This window comes from Coturnix japonica, chromosome Z (genome assembly GCF_001577835.2).
Source record: "Coturnix japonica isolate 7356 chromosome Z, Coturnix japonica 2.1, whole genome shotgun sequence".
NCBI classification, from domain to species: Eukaryota; Metazoa; Chordata; class Aves; order Galliformes; family Phasianidae; genus Coturnix; species Coturnix japonica.
The window spans coordinates 287,477-311,322 of NC_029547.1; the positions used below are offsets into that span (position 1 = coordinate 287,477).

Here is a 23,846-nt window from a genome sequence, read left to right on the forward strand (position 1 = left end):
GACAGCACAAGGAGCAATGAATGCAAGAGACTTCAGGGGAAAATCTGCCTGGATTTAAATAAGAATTGGTTATTCTCATGATGAAGACTTTTCACCATCAGAGTAATTAAGATTTGGGTGATGGGATCCTGGATAACTTTATCTGAGGTCTGGCTGCTGGCAGGAGCCTGGACTGTCTATTGCCAGAGATCTCCTGCAGCCTGCTCTCTTCTGTTTTTCTAATCATGTCTTATTGCCTGTCAGTTAGAGTGAGAAAATTAAATTAACCAACAACAAGAGTCCAAATAAGCAAACAGTTTTCTGTGGAAGTTTTTTCATTGAAGCTGCTTAAACAGTGTAAACCTTTCTGTTTCACGTTGCTTTGCAAATGTTGCTTATTCTGTGTTGTCAGAAAAGCTAGTATTGATTTTTTGTTTTTTGAGAAAAGTCTGTGATGGTAGAGGCTTCACCTAATGAGTTGATGTTAATTTTGCTCTCTCAGTCAACTTCTAGTGATTTCGTAAGCAGTAATTTATAACATCATGCAAAATGTTTTCTCTCAATTGGAGGTTTTAAGTTATAGTGTCTGATCTTGTAGGTGAGGAAAATCAGCCAGTGTAAGAACTGGTCGTGTTGCTCATGAGTGTTTCATGTCCATGGAAACACACAGCATTGCTTGTTCCTTCCAAGTGGGAGGCTGGTGTCTGTTGTGCTCTGATTCACTTAATTCGATTTTGACCAAATGTTCTTCCTTAACACAATGTGCTTTTTATCCTTTATTTTCAGTGAGACAAACTTAAAATTTAAAATGGCCCTGGAGGTAACAGACAAGTATCTTCAAGAGGAGAATGCGATGGCCGACTTCAATGGTTTGTAGTTAGATTTTTATTATTACAGCTATTCAGATGTTGATCAAATAGTTTACAGTCCATGCAAATACAGCGGGGGTGTGGACTGAACCATTAGTACTGGTGCTTGTGACTCTGGAGTTAGCACTGGCAAATTGCACAAGGAAGTTGTGAGGCTGAGCAAAATACATTCTATCTGAAGATAAGACCCGGGGCTTGAATGAGCTATGACACATTGACCTTTTACTAGCATTTGCATTTGTTTCTCTGTGGGAAAAAAAAAAAAAAAACCACCAAAAAAAAACCAATTTTGCTATTGGAGTTGTATCTGGAAAGGTTTCTGTTCATTTAATTATGTCTTGGTAAGTCTGTTGTTTATTTATTTCCTTATATTTTGCTGATAGGAAGCACAAAATGAACCAAAATTCTGGGGTGAACTTAATGTGGGAGTGGTCAATTAGGTGATCAATCAGTGACAGTGGGAACAGGGCAGGTTCTAATAGTGGAAGTAAAATGTCACTGTTTGTAGCCAAAACATTTGCAGATATCTGAACAAGTAGCAGAAGCTTGTCTTACCCTGCAGGATCATTGCTGGGAAGTCTTCAGTAGCAAAAGGAGACGAGTGCTGTGTTCATCCTAGAGTTTAAGATGCAGAGAGGGCTTCACGCTTGCAGTCAGGCCATTGTTAAAATTTGAGAAATATTAAAAGAGAACGTGGATGAGAGGTTTTGGTGGTAAATGCAGTGTATTAAACACATTCTCAAAATTTAGGTCTGATTGAATGTGAAGAACCTAATAACCGACTGGATAAGTTCACAGGAACATTATTCTGGAGAAACAGGAGCTATGCATTGGATGCTGATAAGATCTTGTTACGTGGCTGTAAAGTTAGGAATACAGATTTCTGCCATGGAGTTGTCATATTTGCAGGTATGTGTGAAATTAATATGTCTAACATTTGGTCCTCAAAGGAGTGCTCCCAGGAGGAAAACTGTGCCTTTCTCTTATAAACTTTGACTATTCCCACTCTTTAAGATTTGTGCTTGTTGTGTTAAATCCCTTTTTTCTTTTTGTTTAGGTGCTGATACAAAAATAATGAAAAACAGTGGAAAGACAAAATTTAAAAGGACAAAAATTGACTCCCTTATGAATTACATGGTTTATACTGTAAGCCTTTTTCTTTAAAATTCAGAAGTTTGAGTTTGTTTTTAAGTAAACAGAGTGAATGCAGAATTAGGAAGCTATTTATTTATTTTTTCCTTCTGATATGAAAAGTATGCATCTACTTTGTTTTGAGTTGGGATGAAGTAGGAGGAGGACTCTAGCAATGTATCTAACTGTTGCTGGTATCCTTGGCCCTAAAATGGAGATAGAAGGTTGCTTGCACATTTTTTGTTTGGACATGGAGGTATGGGAATTAATTCTAGCAAATATTATTGAGGTGTCACACGCCTGTCTGTATACACTGCAGATTTTTGTTGTCCTCATCCTGCTTTCGGCTGGCCTCGCCATCGGGCACACCTACTGGGAGCAGCAGATCGGCAACTCATCTTGGTACCTCTACGACGCACAGGACTACAGTCCTCCATACCGCGGCTTCCTTAACTTCTGGGGATATATCATTGTTCTGAACACTATGGTTCCCATTTCTCTCTATGTAAGGTAGGTCAACACCTCTCCATAGCTGGACTGTTGATAGGATTCAGTTACTAAACTTCAGAATTATGTTAGAAAGGGGATGGTGATGCACTGGCACAGGTTACCCAGAGAAGTTGTGGATGCCCCTTTCCTGGAGGCATTCAGGGCTGAGTTGGATGGGGCCCTGGGCAGCCTGGTCTAGTGGCTGGCAACCAACCCATATTATTGGGGTTGGAACTAGATGATTTTCTATTAATGCTTGAACTATCAGCAAACAAGGTTGATTTTCCATGGTGGTGACAGATGGAGTTTCACATTGGTTGGGAATACATGCTGATCTTACTGAAAAGATGATATGGTCTGTTCACTGGGATTCTAGAAGGAGGTGTTTTGTTCTGTAACATTTTCATGTGAAGTCATCACCCAAATCCCTCTGACACAGAATTCAAAGATCTTGAGCTTTTCGTATGTTGTTAAGCTTAAATGTTCTTTACAATTTGACTAAGGAAAAAACTTTCTCCAGCAGTGATCTGTGACAGTATAGGAGACTTACCTTTCTACTATTTAAATTCTTAATCTGATCCTACAGTCTTACAGTGCATGATGGAAGCTACTTTATAATCAAATGAAAAAAGCATATATTTATTCTTCAAAAGAAGGCCTTAATGCTCATAATCATAGAATCATGGAATGGTTTGGGTTGGATGGGACATTAAAGATCACCCATGGCAGGGGGTTGGAACACCTTCCACTAGGCCAGGCTGTTCAAAGCCCCATCCAGCCTGGCCTTTAAAACTGTGCAAAACTGGCCTATTTCTGATTCAACATCTGTGATCCCATTAGCATCAGAATTTTCACTGGGTTAACAAAAAGTTGAAAACTGATTTTAAGACTATCAAAGCAATTTCAGTTTACAGTGGCTTTCACATCAGCCTCAAAGCTCCTCAGTTTCACAGCTTAAATCCTTCATAACATAAGGTAGGTCTAAATAAAAAGATTATGGTACCACATTGAACATGAATACAACAGAAAGGAGGTGCTTTTTAATAATAGTAATAAAAATCAAATTCTATCTATTAATCGGGAATTCTATAATGATTTCGTGTTAGTTGCTTCTAACAAATAGCATGTTAGTATTTGTATTAATTCAGAATCACTAGAATTTAGGTATGCGATGCTTTGATATCAGAGTTTAAATGCATTAATAATTTTACCCTCGACAAGCATATCTAGAACATACTTAAAGTCCTTCAGCTTCCTACCTCCACTTCTCCGAATGGTACTTAAAACGCTATTCCTCTGTGGGATTTCTGTTAGCAGTAGGAGCAGCAGCATTGATATTTTTTGGCTTGATCAGGCCATTGGGGCTTTTCTGCAGTCATTGCAGTGTTGAAGTTGAGCTGTGTGGTCTGGCGTTGGTTTGAGTGCCCTGTCTGGGGGTAATGGCAATCTGTAATGAACTGTAAAAATGGGACTGTTTTGGCTTAAGCTCCTGTGTTAAACAGGCAATCCTGAGTCCCTGAATGTACAGACAGAGCCCTCCGGATCTGGTAAAATGTCATTATTTGGAATATAAGTTGCAACGGGCAGTAACAACTTCTGGTTTATTTCATTTAGTGTCGAAGTGATTCGTTTGGGCCAAAGTTATTTTATAAACTGGGATCTGCAAATGTATTACCCACTGAATGACACACCAGCTCAGGCCCGCACCACTACGCTCAACGAGGAGCTGGGGCAGATCCAGTACATCTTCTCCGACAAGACAGGAACTCTCACACAGAACATCATGACATTTAAAAAATGCTGCATAAATGGCCAAAGATACGGTAAGTCTGTGCCATGACGTTGCAACCCCACAGGGAAAACCAGGTTTTGATTTCCATAGCAAGTGCCAAAGTGTTGCAGTACCAAAGGCAGGGTTTGCTGCTGGCAGTAGCACTGGGGACTCCTGTAAGTGTGAGAATGAGTAGGAACTTGAATGCTGGTTTGAAGTCAGGTGCATGGTAGTCTTCTAGTTTCAAATGAACTTCCACAGCATAGCCCTGTAAAGCTCCAACTGTAGTTTTCCCCTTGTTTTCATATTTTCGAAGGGAAAACAGTGGAGTGCAGTCTTCCAGTAGAAAAGTCAGAAATGAGCAATTTACAGACTTATTTCGTTTGTTAGAAATGCTCTGGCACAAAATTAATCCAAGGAACAACTAAGAAAGTGTGGTAAGGGCAGTAGCTGTTCATTTTAATGTTAGTTCCTCCTGTATACAATCTGGTCTGGATTTCAGTGTTTGGAATAACACAGTGATGTTCTCCCTAACAGAACCACTGTTTGTCAATGCAAACAACAGTGTGCTTCTTAAACATCTGACCTCTGGGTTAAAAACAAGGATTTCTGACAATGAAAGCTCTGTTAAAACTACGTGGGTTTTTTTATGAAAATTCCACCAGATGCCTTTTTTCTAATTTTTTTTGTATCACTGGCATAGGCAGGTACACCCACCAGGATAAAAGGTACTGAGGTTGTGAATGAATCCTACTTTTTTTCTTTAATTGGAGATATTCTAGTACAATAGACGTAGCTACTCGATACTTCTGACCTTGTGAATGAGATGTAACAACCTTTTTTTTTTCCTGTCCTGTGTCTTGGAACGGATGGTGCTTTGCATTGCAGGAGACTGCCGCGATGGAGCAGGCCAGCTCCCAAGCCACCCAGAGGTAGGTTGGTGTGAGCCAGCATCACAGCCCCTGCAGTTTGCAGGAGCACTGCCATGCTAAGGTATGGGGAGGGGCAGGTAGGCTCAAAAATTTGCACGTGGGGTAACGCTTATTCTTCTTTTTCTAATAGCAAGTGGATTTCAGCTGGAACATGTATGCAGATGGAAAGTTCTTGTTCTATGATCACTATCTCATAGAGCAAGTAAAGTCTAAAAAAGATCCAGAAATCCAGGAGTTCTTTCTTCTGCTCGCAATTTGCCATACAGTCATGGTGGATGTTTCTGATGGTGAGTATCTTTTTCTCTTGTGCTTCTGGAAACAGTAATTGAAGTCCAGTTGCACAAGAGAACAATCCAAAAGTAGTGTAGATCTCATAAGCAAGGAGAAATAGACTGTTCTTTTAAGTTAAACAGAAGCAAAACCCAGTTATTCTTCAAGACCCAGACCCTGAGCTGGATAAGATCTATCTCTTTGTGGAAGGAAAGCTGTCTTTAGTGATGGTTGCAATTTTGGCAGATGTGCACCTTAAATAACAGCAGATTGAGAAAGGTACTGGAACAGTTTGTATAAACACCTTGTAGTTCCTGTGAACAGTCTTCTTTGTACTCTTTAAATCTCAAAAATAGGAGCCTTAAATAAAATGGAGATGACACTAGCACAATCTATGGTTCCCCATACGCATGTGAAAGTGCAGGCATTTGGAAACTTGTTTTCAGTGTGGAAAGCTGAGTATTTTCCAAATGAAGATTTAATTCATATACTCCTTGAAGTGCAGGCCCGTATGTGTACCCAAATGATGTATATTTGTTCTAAGAATATCAGCAGCAAGTAACAAAAATGAGTAACAGAAAGACTGACAGAAACTAAATATGAATGGAGGTGTGATGAAGAAAATAAGGTTGAACATTTATGAGATGCTCAATATAAGAGGAGAGTAATATTGCTTTACTCCAATCTTAGAGATCTCTCTTTGAAACCATGAGTTTCCCATACATTCCTGGTCTTCCTACTGACCTTTTGAGGGTTGTTTCCATTGTACTGTGTGGTTACCTGTGGACTTATGTTTTGCTTTGGTTTTTGGCACTTCTGTGGAAGTGCTCAAATGACAATACCTGAGAAATTAAGTTATATTTGTTTTGAGATGGAGAAGTTTGTTCTTGCTTTACTACACGGGTGGAAGAGGATCAGTGACTCATCCTGTTTGGGAAGTACCCATTGTAAAAAGAATAGTCGCAGTCCCCCTCCTCTGGTGGCTCTGTCAGCTGCTGCAGCATTGTGTCAGATGCCACTTCAGAAGGGGAAGGAGCACAACACTGAGTGTTTGTCTTTCACTCGCTTTGAAGAATGGGTGTGAGGTTTTCAGCTCTGTGATCCAAGTAATGCTCAGGTGTGCCCTGGCTTTCTTTCCTTCCTACTTGTCAATGATGCAGGTCAGATCAACTACCAGGCAGCCTCCCCAGATGAAGGGGCCTTGGTTACAGCAGCCAGAAACTTTGGCTATGTTTTCCTTTCACGAACACAAAATACCATCACAATAAGTGAAATGGGGACTGAAAGAACTTACGATGTCCTTGCAATCTTGGATTTCAACAGCGACAGAAAGCGAATGTCTGTCATTGGTAAGTTGACTACAGCCAGCCTCTAATTTGCAAGATCTCTTATGGGGAGAGTCACTTGTATATCTTAGGTGAAATGGCTCTGAGACACAAAGTTTTATGATAGATTTTAATCAACGTTAATCTCAGTCACAAAATAAAGGCATTGTAAGTAGGTGCAAATATGTCCTCCCAGCAATCATGGTGCTCAGATGAGGCCTCCACTAAGATGATCCTATATTCCTTTAGTAGAAGCTTGAAGAAATGTGACAAAGATCATTAATTCCCCATTTTCCTAGAACCAAGTTGGTTGTGTGTGCTTTGTAGGAATGAGGTATGCAGGCTGAGGTTATAAATAGCTCTTTATTTTTTATTCTAATTACCTTCAGTTTGTTTGCAGACCTATTGATTTTGAGGCAATGGTTATGATGCATCATAGTGTGTGTGTCTGCTCTGCTCATGTGTGCAAATGAGATGTTAATGTTGTATGAAACATCACCAAAAACATATTTCTGGGGGATGATCTAAATGTCCTGTTCTGTCATGAAGAAGAAATGCATTTGTCAACCTAGGTGCTTAGCTGAACAATATGAGGGCTGATGTACTGAGGAGAAACATACTGTGTGTACTTAGGGGTAGAATGAATAATCTAATCTGAAATATTCCTTTATTTAATGTCCTCCAACATTTTGTCCCAACACTCCTATTTTACTCAACAGTAAGAGAATCCAATGGGAATATCAGGCTGTATTGTAAAGGAGCTGATACAGTAATTTTTGAACGGTTGCACCCAAGGAATTTAAAGAGAGAAGCGACAGAAGAAGCACTAGATGTATGTTTGCTTTTTATATGCTATTCTATTAAATTCAATTTCATATTAAATTTGACCATAGTCTGATCTAATTGACATCCTTGTGCTGAGCTGTTATAACAAATGCAGACATGTAATTGGTTCTATTCTTAATCTCAAACCCTGAAATAATTAGGCTATCTTGAGTATTTATAAAAACAAAAAGATAGCATTAATTATGTTTTCATGAGAAGTGAACTCAAATTTTGTCTATTTCTTTATATTTTTGTCATTAATGAGTATTCCTTACCACTAAGCTCTGTTCTGTTTATCACCTTCTCAGGCTGCCTTTTAACTCAGGCTGCCTTGTCAGCTATAATTTAATCTTTGACATTTACGAGATGTTCAAGATTAATTGTGCAGACAGACTTGTTTTAACAGAGTTATGTTTACGACCGTAACTTTGAAGTCTCTTTTTCAAACAGAGGGGATTTTTTTTGTGAATGTGGTTTTTTTTCATTATTTTTCAGGTTTTTGCAAGTGAAACTCTAAGAACACTCTGTCTCTGCTATAGAGACATTAGTCATGATGAATTTGAAGCATGGAATAAAAAGTTCATGGAAGCCAGCATAGCTACAAGCAGTCGTGATGAAGCTCTGGACAAAGTATATGAGGAAATAGAAAAAGACTTGATTGTAAGTCAGACGTTAAATATTTAATGTGTTCTCATTCCTATGTAGGAAGAAACAGATCTCTTAGAAAATAATTTGTCCTTGTTTATAGGACCTTTTGATTTAAATCTTTCCAACATTTTATTGGCTTTAGGACTGATAAAAATTCCAGGGAATGCTTAAATTATGAGGGGGATGTATTTTTGTCAACTAATTTTCTTCACCTTTTGTCGCCTCAATCATCCACTTCTCCAGTTTCTAACAGTTTATCTTCCTGTACTTTTGTACATATGTTTCAGTGTGGTGACTTTTACTTACAAGGGTCTGTCTTTGCCTCTTACCTTGAGCTTTACCTTGGCTTGAAGACATAGCCAAAGTAGTTCCATTCTTCACTGTAAATGAATCTATTTTCTACAGATGATTATCCTACTGAATGCCTGTGTTTCAATGTCTTCTAGCTTCTTGGTGCAACAGCTATTGAAGACAAACTACAGGATGGAGTTCCAGAAACTATTTCAAAACTTTCAAAAGCAGATATTAAAATCTGGGTGCTTACTGGAGACAAAAAAGGTGAGTTTGTTAACAACCAAAGAGCTAGCAAGGATAGGATAACACTGAGAAGAGCAACAGGGACAAATGCAGGCTTGTAATAAGGCACATTTACTAAAAGAGCAGTATGAAAGTCCTACTAAATCAAAACTGTGCAGAAGTTCATGCCAGCTACTCCCAATCCAGATTTAATGGATGGGCTTCTGTGCAACTTCTGTTCCTCCAACAGACTAGTTTTCATGACAGACTGTGTTGTTGTCTTCTATAGAGAAATACCCAGTGACTGCTTTTCTCAGTGCAAAGCAAAGGAAGGACAGTTTGCTTCTAACAGAGAGCATCTTCGTTGCCACCAAGTTTGCCTGTCTCTGAGGGTAGAACACTTGCCTGCCAAATTAATATTTCTACAGTGAAAATGTACTTTTCAAAGAAATCACAAATGCTGCTGACTGAGATTAATTTACTTTTCTTTTGGTAGTTAACATTCTGCAGTCCAGGGACACATTTAATCAAAAAATGGCATTAAGTTTGCAAGTAAGAGTGGCTGTACTACGGCCTGGATGCAGATGCAGTCAGACCAGCATCACTCATGAATCAGGATTAAGGATGGGGCAGGATAGTGTGGCATTCTTGTGCTGGCTTTGGTGTAATGGCTCTCTGATACAGAGACAGCATGTCCACTGTCAAGATAAATAAGTCTTGGTAGAACTTTCTTCCATGAGTTGGCTGATAGACTCTTCAGGTCACTAACAGTGATTGCACTCAAAGCATCATGTAACAATGCATTCTATCACAGTAGTGTATGAAACATGGCATAGGAAACATTAAGTGGTTGACTTTAGACACCTCATTCACTTTGTCTTCATTGCTAGAATTCCTATTTCTATAGGAAATAAATAACAAGTATTCCCCTGCTTCTCCATACTAATATATTTTCCTCCTGTTCCTCGTGCTGTGTGGTAGAAACACTTCATGCTGAAACGTGATTTCAGACATTACTTTTGGCATCCCCCCAGCAGTTACTCAAGACTCAAATTTGCTAAGTGGACACTTTCCTCTCTTATACGTTCATGTATTTATTTTTATTGTAGAAACTGCTGAAAATATTGGATTTTCCTGTGAACTCTTAACAGATGAAACAACAATCTGCTATGGAGAAGATATCAGGCAAGTGAAAAACCATGAAGGATTTCTTGTGTCGGAGTTAGAAATGTTCACTTTGTGTAATTAGCAGTAACATTGGTTTGTGCCACGGTGATCATTCAGTGACTGAACAACATTTGCTGGCTGTTGTTTAACTATATGCTGTTTCTTGGTGGGTTTTTTTCTGGAATTTTAATTAAAAGCTGACGTCTTTGTTGTGGGTAAAGGTGGTGGTAATTCTGTCTGGAGGAGGTTTTGAGTTCTAGGTCAACTGCTGTTGCCATTAAGCTTATGGTATAATTCAGTTCTGTGTCCTTGGTAGTGCAGTTGGTTAAAAACCTGCAGCCTCAACTGGGAAGATGCTGATGTTGAGGGAGACAGACTTTTTAATTGGCTCTTAAGGCTTTATTTTTAAGCTTAGCATTTTCCAAGCTCTATGTAAAAACAGGTGTTGCTTGTTGATCTTTTGTTGTTGTTGTGGCTGTTGTTTGTAGTTAGTGATTGGCTCTGCTCACTTCTGGGCTTCTGCAGGAGATGGTCATGCTGGGGGCTTCTCACTGTGTGGCCATCTCTGGGGTGGTCTCTATAGAGTGCTAATAAACAGTCAAATAAATTGCTGCCATGGCCTGAAAACAAATATGAAGAATGTTCATACTTCACTGATTTGGAGGCATTTTGAGGCACTTGATGTGGCTGGCTCATCTCTGACAATTTATGATCATTTAGGAGAGAGCATTATGCCATCAGTTTGGATGGCTTCCTGTTTTGACTGATGGTCCCATTCCTCTGATAATCATGAGATTTCATAAAGAGTGCTTATGAGAGTGCATCTGGATTGGGCTAAGCAGGTCTTCTGTATTCCAAATCTGGAGTATTTGCCAGCTTTTGCTCTTGGTACCTATCCTTGAAATCCAGCTGCTATTTCATCCTGTCCTGAGCTCTCACACAGCACAGACCTAAGCTATAAAAATGTAGACGTGATGGATTGCAAGGTATTCTGAGCTTGGCCAAAGTGGGCAGACCCAAGGAAAAGCTGTGTGGGGCTAGGAGAAAAACTAGGGTTGTGTAACAGTTTTGCAACCGTTCCTGACTCAGTTTTAGGAAAGTCAAGCAAAGAGAAATGTCCTTGCAGCAGGTCTTGCATTTCTTTCCTGCAGATTTTTGGATCTGATTATAGAATCATTGAAGCATAGGATCACTTAGATTGGAAAAAGTTGTCAGGTCCAACCATGAGCCCAACACAGCTAAGTCCACCAGTAAATAATTACTGTTTAGTTCTAGGTATAGTCTTAATTCTTTTCCTTAATAGTGTCCATTTCTCTTCCCAGTGCTCTTCTTCAGACTAGGTTAGAGAACCAGAGGAATAGGGCTGGATCCAGTACACATTCGTCTCTGAGAATGAATGAACCCTTCTTTCAGGGTAGTAGAAATCGTGCATTAATCATCACTGGCTCCTGGTTGGTATGTACAAAGAAGGATGTCCTCTGTATCTGAGGTGTGGGGATGCTGCTATGTCACAATGTCTTTCCTTGGGGATTGTTCATTTGTCTCCTTTGCTAAACCAATTAATGAAAATTCTTTGGCCTTTCTGCCACCTGTTGACCATCTCTGTTTGCTATTTATATTCTGAAGTATTTTTAGTTTTAAAGGTTGAAAATAGTAGTCAGTGAAGGGTTGCCTTGGGATTTTCACATCTCCCTGGTAGTTGCCATCAAAGTAAAGCTAAGCTTCTACAAAAGCACAGTATGAGTTTTAGAGTGTTTGTTCTTCGTGGGGATCCCAGTCTAATGGAACAAAATGAGAAAGGGAAGGAGATCCCTGCCAGCTGCAGAGGATGCGGGGCTGTACAAGCACAGAAATTGTGCTTGAAATGAAACCTGGGAGTGAAAGCATAGAAACAAAAGGCAGGTTTTCTGATCAGCCCTGCAATACAGTGCTCTTACATGAGCTTAGAAAGCAGAGAAGAGCTTTTAGCAGAGGTGACTAGCAGTAATTCAGTGATTACCTGCCCTGTCAGCAGGCTGCTTTTACAGACACCTGCCGAGGAGAAAGTCCAGCAGAGAGCTAAGGACCATCTGCTGCACTTCAGCATTACAGCCCTGAGCCTTTATTCTGTATAAAGAAATGTACATGTGTGTGTAAGATGCTGGAAGCAGGCTGGGAATTTTCTTCATCCCACCTGGTATCTTCTTTCTGTTATCTCCATGGCATTTTATTTGCTTCTCTGCACAAACATTTTATTGAGTATTTTATTTAAATGGTGTAAATGGGACACAATGAAGTTAAGTGTGTTGTGCATATAGGCAGCCCTTGGAGTGCTGTGTTAAATGTTGTAGAAGGGAACATAACATTTTTGTTAAACAGAATGAAATCCTGCTAGAGAAGAAAAAGAAGAAGAAGAAGAAACTTAGACTGAAATTCCCCAGAACAGCAGAAGAGAAACAAAAGCAAATTGAGAAGAAAAGAAGGGCTGACGCTTACAAAGAGCAGCAGCAGAAGAATTTTGTTGATTTGGCTTGTGAATGCAAGGCTGTGATCTGCTGTCGAGTGACTCCGAAGCAAAAAGCCATGGTGGTTGATCTTGTGAAGAAATACAAGAAAGCTATCACTCTGGCTATTGGGGACGGTGCCAATGATGTGAACATGATTAAAAGTAAGGCAGCTGTAAGACTTCTCTTGGTAGGGAATATCTCTTATGAGAGTTCTTCCACAGTCTCTTCACTATTTCTGTTTGTTCAGAAGACTCTGCCATCTGTTTCATTACCCACATTAACATTCCTTGAGTCCTTGTTAGCTTTCCCTTTTTGAGAAGACCCTCTGTGAAATGGTTCATGGTTTTTGGTGATATGTTTTAGCTTTTTATGTAGACAGTCTGTGAGAAGGGGTTTGATTTACATCTGTTACCATGTGGAGGATTGCAGAAGTGTAACATTACCAAGACAAAAGGATAGCTTACATGCACCTTGCTCAATGGCATTAGCCTCCTGTATTGCAGCTGGCACCCTCTGAAACACTTCCTGAGGAATTCCATTGAGAAACAAACATCAGGGATATGGTTCATGTTAGGAAGTCTGTGACTGCCTGGCCAGTCGGCTCAGGGGTTTATTTGCTCTGTCTCATCATTTGGTTATCGCCTCAGTCAAATTTCCCTGTATCCACAGGGACAGAACAAACATGGACAGAGGATCCAAATAACAGTGGCGATGTGAGCACTAAATAACAGGGCAAGGAAGAACATACACACTGTTGTGTTAATCTTTAATGAAGCCTTTGTGCTTTATTCAGAAATAAAATGAGGCAGGAGCATGTGAAGCAGAGAATCAGAATTGGTAAAAGATTTGCCCTTGGTCATGTTGTTTCTCTCCCTTTGTTTAGCAATATATGTTGTATTTGTTTCCTTAACTTAGCTGCCCACATTGGAGTTGGAATCAGTGGCCAAGAAGGGATGCAAGCTGTCATGTCCAGCGACTACTCTTTTGGGCAGTTCCGCTACCTCCAGAGGCTGCTGCTGGTCCACGGGCGATGGTCTTACATTAGGATGTGCAAGTTTCTGAGATATTTTTTCTACAAAAACTTCGCTTTCACGCTAGTCCACATCTGGTATTCATTCTTTAATGGCTTTTCTGCCCAGGTAAGAAGCATGCTCATTCCAGTATTAACAGGCAGGTCTTGCTTTTGTGTTAGTGCAGAATAGCAAACATTAAGCGTGGGAAGTGGTTAGAGATGAGATGCATCTCTATGGGCTCAAGCAAAATGGTAAACAGAGATGTGTGATATAGTGGTATAATGGGGCTGATCCGTTTTCTAAGGTGTTAGAAAGAAAATAATAGAAAAGGTGAATTAAAAACAAGTAATCATTATGTGTTTAAATTCCTCCTTTTCAGACAGCATATGAGGACTGGTTCATCACGCTGTATAACGTGCTGTATTCGAGTCTCCCAGTTCTGTTAGTCGGCTTGTTTGACCAGGTATTCTCCACACTGTTAACAACAGATGAATCCAAAGACACTCAGCATCAAGTTTTAAGTCGCTTTGGGCAGAAGGAATTTTTTTTAACATGTATTGCTTTACAGCTTGTGAGGTAGAAAAGACAATAAGGAGAGGGTTAATGAAGTAGCTAAAGTCAATTAATTCTGAGGCCTTCAGAGCCAGTGCTGTCTGCTAAAAATATGTTGTGACTTCATGAGGCCTTCAGCGCCTGTTTGTTAAAAGTACATTCTTTGACTTCATGTATACAACACAGCAAGAACTTTTATTAATGGAAAAGATATGCCTTGTGCAGCTTGTTTCAGTGCAATAGAATAAGCGGTGTTGGCCTTCTTCGCCCTTGTTTCTGATATGAGGCTTACCTGCTGACCAAACAAATGAATGTTTGTGTTCACACTTACTATAAAAGATAAGGAATAAATTTAGTACCAAATAAACCTCTCATTTGAGAATGTGTTAGAGGCTAGAAGTTAGGATATGCAATGGTAGTCTTCTGCTTTTCACAGCATAGGGGAAAAAGTCCAACACAGTTTGTAGCTGAAAAGCCCCACACAAATGTGAATGTTCTTGTCCTTGCAAATAATGGGCTGAAAACTGAGAAGCATGGACTCATAGAATCACTTATGTGGAAGAAGATCATTAAAGTCATCAAGGCCTTAAAATGGGATATGCAATAGCTTTGCTAGAAACTCTAGTCTTGTTGCTTCCTAGTTGCACGCAAGACTCCATGGAAAGTTTGGCTGCCTGCAGAGATGTTTAAAAAGAAAAATAAATCTGCCATTTGAAGGGGGGCATTATGTAGTTGAATTTCTTACTCTCTGAAGTTCACACTTAGAACAAGGAATTACTGCAACTTTTCTTCTTTTCGTTCCATTATTAAGGATGTGAGCGACAAGTTGAGTCTTCGGTTCCCGAGGCTGTATGTTTTGGGACAAAAAGATTTACTTTTCAATTACAAGAAATTCTTTAAAAGTTTGCTGCACGGAGCTATAACTTCACTGGTAATCTTCTTCATACCATATGGAGCGTACCTTCAAACTATGGGGCAGGATGGAGAAGCACCTTCAGATTATCAGTCGTTTGCTGTCACAGCAGCAACTTCTCTTGTGTTTGTTGTCAACCTTCAGGCAAGTAAGCTTAGCTTCCTGACCTCTCTTGCTCTGAAAACACATTGTGGTCATGTTTCTATTTTGTCTGTTTAAAGCATAACAATTTGCAAAAGTTTTCATTTGCTTGCCTTCTTGCTTCTCTGTTGACACTGTGTCTCTTAGGCTGAAGTGTAACTGAATGGGAGGAAGCTTAACCTTGTTTGTCCCCTGTCATTGCTTTTTGAATTAATAAACTCATTTGGAGTTTTTGTTTACTTTCAGATTGGTTTGGATACATCTTACTGGACTTTTGTTAATGCTTTCTCAGTATTTGGGAGTATTGCAATTTACTTTGGTATCACATTTGACTTCCACAGTGCAGGAATCCACGTTCTCTTTCCTTCTGCATTCCAGTTCACAGGTGAGGGTTTTGTGCATCTTCTTCGTTTTGAATTCTTTTTGTTTTTAGGAAAACTAAGTTTTGTAGTTTTCCAGAACCTTCCATATTTTGCCTCAGATCTAAATATCCTCAAAAGAGATAACATACCCCCTCAATTTTGAGTTCTCCTGCTAAGCTGAATTCAATTGAAGAAAGGTCGTTGCCTTTTCTTTGACCATTAGTAATGTTTTAGACTTCTATAATTACCTCCTACCTGGATATGTTATGCACGTATACAGATGCAGATGTAGTTTGACAACATTCTGTGAGATTGGGTGTTCATCATTTGTACTAAAATATCACTTGCTGTCCAGACCACATCTGTAGCAGCGACACCAGGAGAACTTCTTGCTTTATAGCCTTTAAAGCAGGACGAAACCCTTGCCTCTCAGCCAGACATTTGTCTCGCAGCATCCTGTATCTCTTAGAGGAATTTTGACATGGATATGGATAAATTGTAATAGAAGTGCTACAGTAACTTTGTATTTTTTTACTTATTTATTTTGGAACCTGTGAATAAAAGCTGTGGGTTACGTTGCACAGTTCAGTGCCTGGGTGCTAGCTTCTCAGGAAAGAAGCTGTGGCATTCATTATCTTATTTGTGTTGTGTAGCTACTTTCCATGATTGCATCATACACTAAACTCTGCTCTTTTTATTCCTAGGAACTGCTCCAAATGCTCTGAGACAGCTGTACCTCTGGCTGACCATGGCTTTAACAATTGCTGTGTGCTTACTCCCTGTGGTGGCACAGCGTTTCTTATCCATGACAATTTGTCCTTCAGAAAGTGATCGAGTGAGTAAAGCCTTATCTTTGGCACATGTTTACTTACAGGCATCAGCACTGATGCTAATATTAGAGACAAGCCAGGGTCTGTGCCCTAGGCTGGAGGGCAGAAGGCTACTGGGCTCCCCAGGGACTGACTCCGGCTGTGTGACATACACTGCCTTACTTCGACATGTTGTTACCTCCCAGGGGCTCCCTCATGTGCCTCTCTGTAATGCAGATGTACACGCAGCATCCCAGCAAACAGATCAGTGAAACTAATCAGTGGGCTAACCCATCCTTTGGCTTGGCTTAGCACTTCTCTTCGTAAAACCACAAAAACCTGCTTCCAGGCTACTGATGGCACAGCTTTCCTTCTTATTTGCACTGTTTTGGACTGTCAATTATGTGTCGTGGTATAGTGGCCAATTTTTGTTTGCTTTTATTCTGCCTTGAGCTGGCAAATTGCGTGTGGATTTGGAAATAGTTAATGCTGTGATCATGTTTAAGGAGATATTGTTACTTTGGGGAATCAACTCTTTGAAAGGGTAGATAACAGCAGGACAAGGGGAAACAGTCTTAGGTTGAAAGAGAGAAGGATGTCAGGGGGAAGTTCTTTACTATGAGAGTGATGAGGTGCTGAACAGCTGCCCAGAAAGAGGCTGTGGATGCCCCGTCCATCCCTGGAGGTGTTCAGTGTGTTGGATGGGGCCCTGGGCAGCCTGGGCTGGTATTAAATGTGGAGGTTGGTGGCCCTGCATGCAGTGGGGGGGTTGGAGCTTTGTGGTCCTTGAGCTCCCTTCCAACTGGGGCCATTCTTTGTGGGAACACAGGAATAGTTTTTAATCAATGCATTTTCAGTTTACTTTAATGAAAGCCATTGCAAAGATAAATGAACATAACGAAGTGCAGAATGATGCAGTGAGTCATTCTGAAGCCTTCATGTGTTTCTGCATATATTCTCATTTCTAACTTCTAATTTAAACAAGAAAACGACCCTGCTAAGCAGTTTCTGTTAAAAAGTTGATTTTCCCCTTAAATATATATATATAAAAATGCAAAACAAGTCTTTTTCCTTACAACCCACGAACCGCTTTCTCTTTGCATGCACGCAGATCCAGAAGAACCGTAAGAAGTACCAGTCCGAGGAGGAGCAGTGGCAGCGGAGGCAGAGCGCGTTCCGCCGCGGTGTGTCTGCTCGGCGCTCTGCCTACGCCTTCTCCCACCAAAGGGGCTACGCCGACCTCATCGCCTCCGGGCGCAGCATCCGCAAGAAGAGAGCTCCACTGGATGCAGTGCTGGGCAGCATGGCGGGGGGCACGGGAGCTGCTGGAACAGGCTGAGTCACTGCAGCTCTGCACTGCACACACATACACAGAATATTAAACTCAGGATGTTTTTTTTAACCAAATGGCATAAGGAAATCTGATTTTGATAAAGCACTGCTTTATCACCGAACTTCTTCAGTTTGCTGGAAGCCAGTGATGTCCTACAGAGCTCCTAATCCTTTTGCAGCTGTGTAATGTGAAGCTGAAGGATGGGGGTGCTGCAGTGTGAAAAGGGCAACGTAGCAACACCTGGAATAAAAAACTTTTTTCCCACATTTTTCAACATTACATTGGTATAAAATTTGCAGCTACATTTCATATCGACTCTGGAAACAAATGGCTAAGCAGCAGTGACTCTGTGTGCACCATTTTGTTACGTTTTATGGGGATAAAGACTCAGGGGATGTTTGCTCCTGAGGAGGGCATGGATGCTCTCACCTGAGCTGTGACAAACCTATAGTCAATGTCAGACTGAGTGTGCTGACACCTGCAGGCGTTTCTGTTTGTTGTTATTCCTTCAGTGTCTGACTGCAGCTCATTGCACAGCACGGAGCAGCTCTCATTGCACCTTGTAGAAGAGCTGTGCCACGGTGCCTTGCACAGCCCATTCCTTCGATTTCCCTGCAATGAAGAAATCCCAAATCCATCACTGTGGGTCCGTTTCTCATTGCAGTCTGTCTGCTCAGCTGTGTAGAACATGTCTTGTTTCTCATGCAGTGTGTTTGTTCATGGATGGCTGTCCCAGCAGCGCTGCCCTGAGCTGGCAGCTTGCTCCTAGGTACAGCAGTCACATTTAGAACCAGAGAGAAGCTGCTCGTGTATGAAATGTATCACACATTATTCTTACACCATGCACAGCATTCTGTGCTCTCTGTGCTTTGCAGCTGTGTTCCCTGGTTCGTGTCGATGTGCTGCTGTTACCTCCTGCTGCCTCCAGTGCTTCTACAGTGAAAATCGTGGTACGCAGTTCATTGTCCAATGGAATGTACATTTCAAACGTGTGATGCAAATAAACACAGTGAAGTTTTGCAGCTTCTCTTCAATGAGCGATACGGGGGTCCAAGGGTGTGAGCAACGCAGCTCTCCCCTATCCCCCTTATCTCCCCTATCCCCCTATCTCCCCTATCTCCCCTATCCCCCCTATCTCCCCTATCCCCCTTATCCCCCCTACCTCCTCTACCTCCCCTATCCCCCTATCTCCCCTATCCCCCTATCTCCTCTATCCCCCCTATCTCCCCTATCCCCTGTCTCCCCTATCTCCTCTATCCCCCATGAAATTGTATCACACATTATTCTTCAGCCAATGCACAGACATTCATGTGCTACTCTGCTGCTTTGGCAGCTGTGTTCCTCGTGTTCGTGTCGAGTGTGCTGGCCTTTGTTACCTCCTCCTGCGTGCCTCCAGTGCTTCTACAGTGGAAGATATCGCTGGTACGCAAGTTGCATCTAGTCCAATGGAATGTACATTTTCAAACGTGTGATGCAAAATAAACACAGTGGAAAGTTTTGCCAAGCTTCCTTCAAATGAGCGATACGGGGGTCCAAGAGAGTGTTGCAAGAACGCAGCTTCTCCTCTATCCCCCTTAATCATTCCCCTATCCCCCTATTTCCCCTATTTCCCCCTATTCCCCCCTATTTCCCCTATGCCCTTATCCGCCCTACCTCTTACTCTCCCTATGTCCCCACTTTCGTCCCTATCCCCTATCTCCATCTATCCCCCACTCTCCCCTATTCCCCCTATCTCCCCATCTCGTCCTATTCCCCTGTCTCCCCTATCCTCTATCGCCCAGCTATCTCCCCTATGTCCCCTAGATCTCCCTCATACCTCCCTCACCCCCTATCCCCCGTATCTCCCCTATCGCCCACCAACCTCCCCTATCTCCGCCTATACCATCTCCCCTACGCTCCCCTATTCCCCCTTCTAATCCCTTTCCCCCTATCCACTCTAATCGCGCCCCTAACCCCCTTTCCTCCTATCCCCCCCCATCTCCCCATCTGCTCCTATCCCCCTGTACTCCCCTAATCGCCTCTATCCCCCCTATCTCCCTATGTCCCCTATCCCACCTACCTCCACCTATCCATCGTCCTAACCTCCTCCCCCTATCTCCCCATTATCACCTCCCTATCTCCCCTATCCCCTTAATCCCCCTATCTCCCCCTACCTTCCCCTATTCCCTCCTAATCTCCCCTATCTCCTGTTATCTTCCCCTATCCCACCTACCTTCCCTATCTCCCCTATCCGCATCATGCCCCTATCTCTCTATACTCCCTAATCCCCTATAATCCCTCCATATCCCCCTATAATCCCCCCTAATCCCCCCTTAGCTCCATCCCCACCCCTATCGTCCCCATCTCTGCCTATCCCCCTGTCCCCTATCTCCTCTATCCCGCCCCTATCGTCCCCGTACCGTCCTCTACCGTCCCCGTAGATCCCCCTATCTCCCCTAGTCCCCCATCTCCTCTTCCCTATCCCCCCTAATTCCCCGTAGTCTCCCATGTCACTCCATTTCCTCGCACAGCCGGATCCATCATCTTCCCTTATCCCCCCTACCTCCTCTACCTCCCCTATCCCCCTATCTCCTCTATCCCCCCCATCTCCCCTATCCCCCCTATCTCCACATCTCTCCTATCCCCTGTCTCCCCTATCTCCTCTATCCCCCCTATCTCCCCTATGTCCCCTATCTCCCCTATCTCCCCTACCCCCCCTACCTCCCCTATCCCCCCTACCTCCCCTATCCCCCCGACCTCCCTATCTCCCCTATCCCATCTCCCTCATCTCCCTATCCCCCCTACTTCCCCTATCCACTTATCCCCCTAACCCACCTTATCCCCCTATCCCCCCCCATCTCCCCATCTCGCTCCTATCCCCCTGATCTCGCCCTATCGTCCTCTATCCCCCTAATCTCCCCTACCTCCTCTACCTCCCCTAATCCCCCTATCTCCCTTCCCCGTATCTCCTCTTCCCCCCTATCTCCCTATTTCCCCGTGTCCTCCCCTGATCTCCTCTATCCCCCAATACTACTCCCTTATATCCCACACCTCCTACTAACCCCCCTATCCCCCCTATCTCCTCTATATCCCCCATCTCCCTTATCCCCTATCTCCACATCTCTCCTATCCCCTGTCCCTATCTCCTCTATCCCCCCTATCTCCCCCTATGTCCCTATCCACCTACCTCCCGTATCCCATCTCCCTACCTCCCTCATCGCCCCTATTCCCCTATCCCCCTACTCCCCTATCCATCCCCGCCTATCTCCCCTAGCTCTCCCTATCCCTCACTAATGCTCCCATGCTCCGTATCTCCCATCCCCCTACCTTCCCTAGTCTCCCCTATCCCATCTCCCCTATGCTTCCTATATAAATCTCCACCATCCCCCACTATCTCCCCTTAATCCCACTTATCCGCACCTAACCCCCTTATGCCTCCCTATTCCGCCCCCTATCTCCCCATCTCCTCCTATGCCCCCTGTCTCCCCTTATCTCCTCTATCCCAACTCCCCATATCTTGTCCCCTAATCTCCCCTATCGTCCCTACCCCCTACCTCCCCTATCCCCCTATCTCCCTATCCCACCAACCTCCCCTAATCTCCCTATTCCATCTCCCCTACACTCCCCTACTCCCCCTATCCTCCCCTATCCCACTTAATCCCCCTAACCCCCTTATCTCCGCTATCCCCCCCAATCTCCCATCTTCCTATTCCCCCTGTCCCCCTATCGTCCTCTATCCCCTATCTCCCTATGTCCCCTATCCCAACCTACACTCCCCTATCCATCTCCCCTACGCTCCCCTTCCCCCTATCTCCCCTATCCCCCCTATCTCCCCTATCCCCTTATCGGCCACCCCTATCTCTCCCCTACCTCCCTATCCCTCCTATGCTCCCCTAATACTCCTGTAATCTCCCCTATCCCACCTTACCTTCCCTATCTCCCCATTCCTCAATCTCCCCTATCTCCTATATCTCAGCCCCATCCCCCCTTTCTCCCCTATCCACTTATCCCCCCTAACCCCTTATTCCCCCTATCCCCCATCTCCCATCTCTCCTATCCCCCCTGTCTCCCCTATTATCTCTCTAATGCCCCCCTATCTCCCCTACCTCTCTACCTCCCACTATCCCCCTATCCTCCCCTATCCCCTTATCCTCCTCTATTCCCCCTATCTCCCCTATCCCTGTTCCTCCCTATCTCCTCTATCCCCAATATCTCACCTTATTCCCCCCTACCTCGCTCTAACCTCCCCTATCCCCTATCTCCTCTAATCCCCCCCCCATCTCCCCATATCCCCCTATCTCCCCATCTCTCCTAGTCCGCCTGTCTCTCCCTAATCTCCGTCTATCCCCACTATCTCCTATGTCCCCTTATCTCCCCTATCTCCCCTACCCCCCCTACCCCCCCCTACCCCCTCCTCCCCTACCCCCCTACATCCCTATCCCCACCTCCCCATATCTCCACGAACTCCCCTATCTGCCCCTATCCCACCCCTCACTCCCCCTATCTCCCCTAATTGCCCACTTATCCCCCTAACCCCCTTATCCTCCTAATCCCCCCCATTCTCCCATCTCTTCCTATCCCCCCGTCTCCCCTATTCTCCTCTATCCCCCTAATCTCCCTACCTCCTTCTACCTCGCCTATCACCCCTTATCTCCCCTATCACCCCTATCTCCCCGTATTCCCCCCCTATCTCCCCTATCCCCTGTCTCCCCTATCTCCTCTATCCCCCATATCTCCCTTATCCCCCCTATCTCCTTACCTCCCCTATATCCCCTAATCTCGCTCTAATCCCCTCCACATCTCGCCACTATCCCCCCTATCTCCACATTCTCCTATCCCCTGTCTCCTATCTCCTCTATCCCCCTATGCCCCCTAATGTCCCCTATCTCCCCTATCTCCCTACCCCCCTACCTCCCGCTATCCGCCCTACCTCCCTATCCCCCGACCTCCCCTATCTCCCTATCCCATCTCCCCTACCTCCCCTATCCCCCTATCTCCCCTATTCCCATTATCCCCCCTTAAACCCCCTTATCCCTCCTGTCCCCCCTCTCCCCATCGCTCCTATCCCCCTGTCTCCCCTATCTCCTCTATCCCCCCTATCTCCCTACTCCTCTACCTCCCTAATCCCCTATCTGCCCTATCCCCCTTCTCCTCTATCCCCCCCAATCTCCCCTATTCCCCTGATCTCCCCTATCCCCATTATCCCCATTATCCCCCATTATCCCCCATTATCCCCCATTATCCCCATTATCCCCCTATCTCCCTAATATCCCCCATATTTTCCTCTATCCCCCCCATTCTCCCATTCCCCCTATCTCCCCCATCTCTATATCCCCCCATATCTCCCCTATCCCCTCATATCCCCCCTATCTCCCCTATGTTCCCTATTACTCCCTATCTCCCCTAGCCCCCCCTACCTCCATCCCCCCTACCTCCCCTATCCCCCCGACCTCCCCGTATCTCCCCTTCCCATCTCCCTACCTCCCGTATCCCCCCTATCTCCCCGTATCCACTTATTCCCCCCTAACCCCACCTTACCTCACTATCCCCCCAGCTCCCCATCTCTCCTATCCCCCTGTCATCCCCTATCTGCCTTCTATCTACTGATCTCCCCTACCTCTCTACCTCCTATCCCCTATCTCCCCTATCCCCTATCTTCCATCTATCCCCCCATCTCCCCTATCCCTGTCTCCCCTATCTCCTCTATCCCCCGTATCCCCTTATCCCTACCTTCCTCTACCTCCCCTAATCCCCTATCTCCCTATCCCCTATCTCTCTTATCCCCCCATTCTTCCCCAGCCCCCTATCCCCATCTCTCGATCCCCCCTGTCTCCCTATCTCCTCTATTCTCCCCTATCTCCCCGGTATCCCACTTTTATCCCCCCTAACCCCTATATCCTCCTATCCCCCTATCTCCCCATCTCTCTAATTCCCCCCTGTTCTCCCTATCTCCTATCCCCCCTTATCTCCCCTATTCCCTATCATCCTATCTCATCTACCCCCCGTTACCTCCCCATATCCGCCCTATCTCCCCTATCCCACCAAACCTCCCCTATCTCCCCTATCCCATCTCCCCTACCTCCCAGTCCCCCTATCTCCCCTATCCCACTTATCCCCCCTAACCCCCTTATCCTCCCTATCCCCCCCATCTCCCCATCTCTCCTATCCCCCCTGTCTCCCCTATCTCCTCTATCCCCCCTATCTCCCTATCTCCCTATCATCTACCTATCTCCCTATCCATCTCCCCCTACCTCCCCTATCCCCCTATCTCCCCTGATCCCCCCATCTCCCCTATTCCCGCACTTATCCCCGCTATCATCCCCTACCTCCCCTAAT

The 23,846-nt window shown here is 44.0% G+C and overlaps 1 protein-coding gene and 1 long non-coding RNA gene across 5 annotated transcripts in view; one reads left to right on the top strand and one right to left on the bottom strand.

Annotated features, from left to right (window-relative positions):
• ATP8B1 (ATPase phospholipid transporting 8B1) overlaps positions 1-18,553 on the top strand; it is a 32,245-nt gene extending 13,692 nt beyond the window's left edge. For all 4 annotated transcript variants that reach the window (XM_015848213.1, XM_015848212.2, XM_015848214.2 and 1 more), the window contains 20 exons: positions 766-848; positions 1,599-1,757; positions 1,906-1,994; positions 2,299-2,489; positions 4,083-4,291; positions 5,128-5,171; positions 5,302-5,458; positions 6,602-6,790; positions 7,486-7,598; positions 8,087-8,251; positions 8,686-8,797; positions 9,865-9,940; positions 11,245-11,377; positions 12,281-12,569; positions 13,324-13,547; positions 13,801-13,884; positions 14,785-15,030; positions 15,274-15,412; positions 16,094-16,224; positions 17,310-18,553. In XM_015848213.1, coding sequence (XP_015703699.1) covers positions 766-848; positions 1,599-1,757; positions 1,906-1,994; positions 2,299-2,489; positions 4,083-4,291; positions 5,128-5,171; positions 5,302-5,458; positions 6,602-6,790; positions 7,486-7,598; positions 8,087-8,251; positions 8,686-8,797; positions 9,865-9,940; positions 11,245-11,377; positions 12,281-12,569; positions 13,324-13,547; positions 13,801-13,884; positions 14,785-15,030; positions 15,274-15,412; positions 16,094-16,224; positions 17,310-17,537 — 3,061 coding nt within the window. In that variant the 3' untranslated portion in view covers positions 17,538-18,553. The remainder of the gene's footprint in view (positions 1-765; positions 849-1,598; positions 1,758-1,905; positions 1,995-2,298; positions 2,490-4,082; positions 4,292-5,127; positions 5,172-5,301; positions 5,459-6,601; positions 6,791-7,485; positions 7,599-8,086; positions 8,252-8,685; positions 8,798-9,864; positions 9,941-11,244; positions 11,378-12,280; positions 12,570-13,323; positions 13,548-13,800; positions 13,885-14,784; positions 15,031-15,273; positions 15,413-16,093; positions 16,225-17,309) is intronic.
• Positions 17,045-23,846, bottom strand: part of LOC116652484 — a 7,420-nt gene continuing 618 nt past the window's right edge. Inside the window, exon 2 of the long non-coding RNA XR_004305562.1 lies at positions 17,045-18,143. This is a non-coding gene — a long non-coding RNA (uncharacterized LOC116652484). The remainder of the gene's footprint in view (positions 18,144-23,846) is intronic.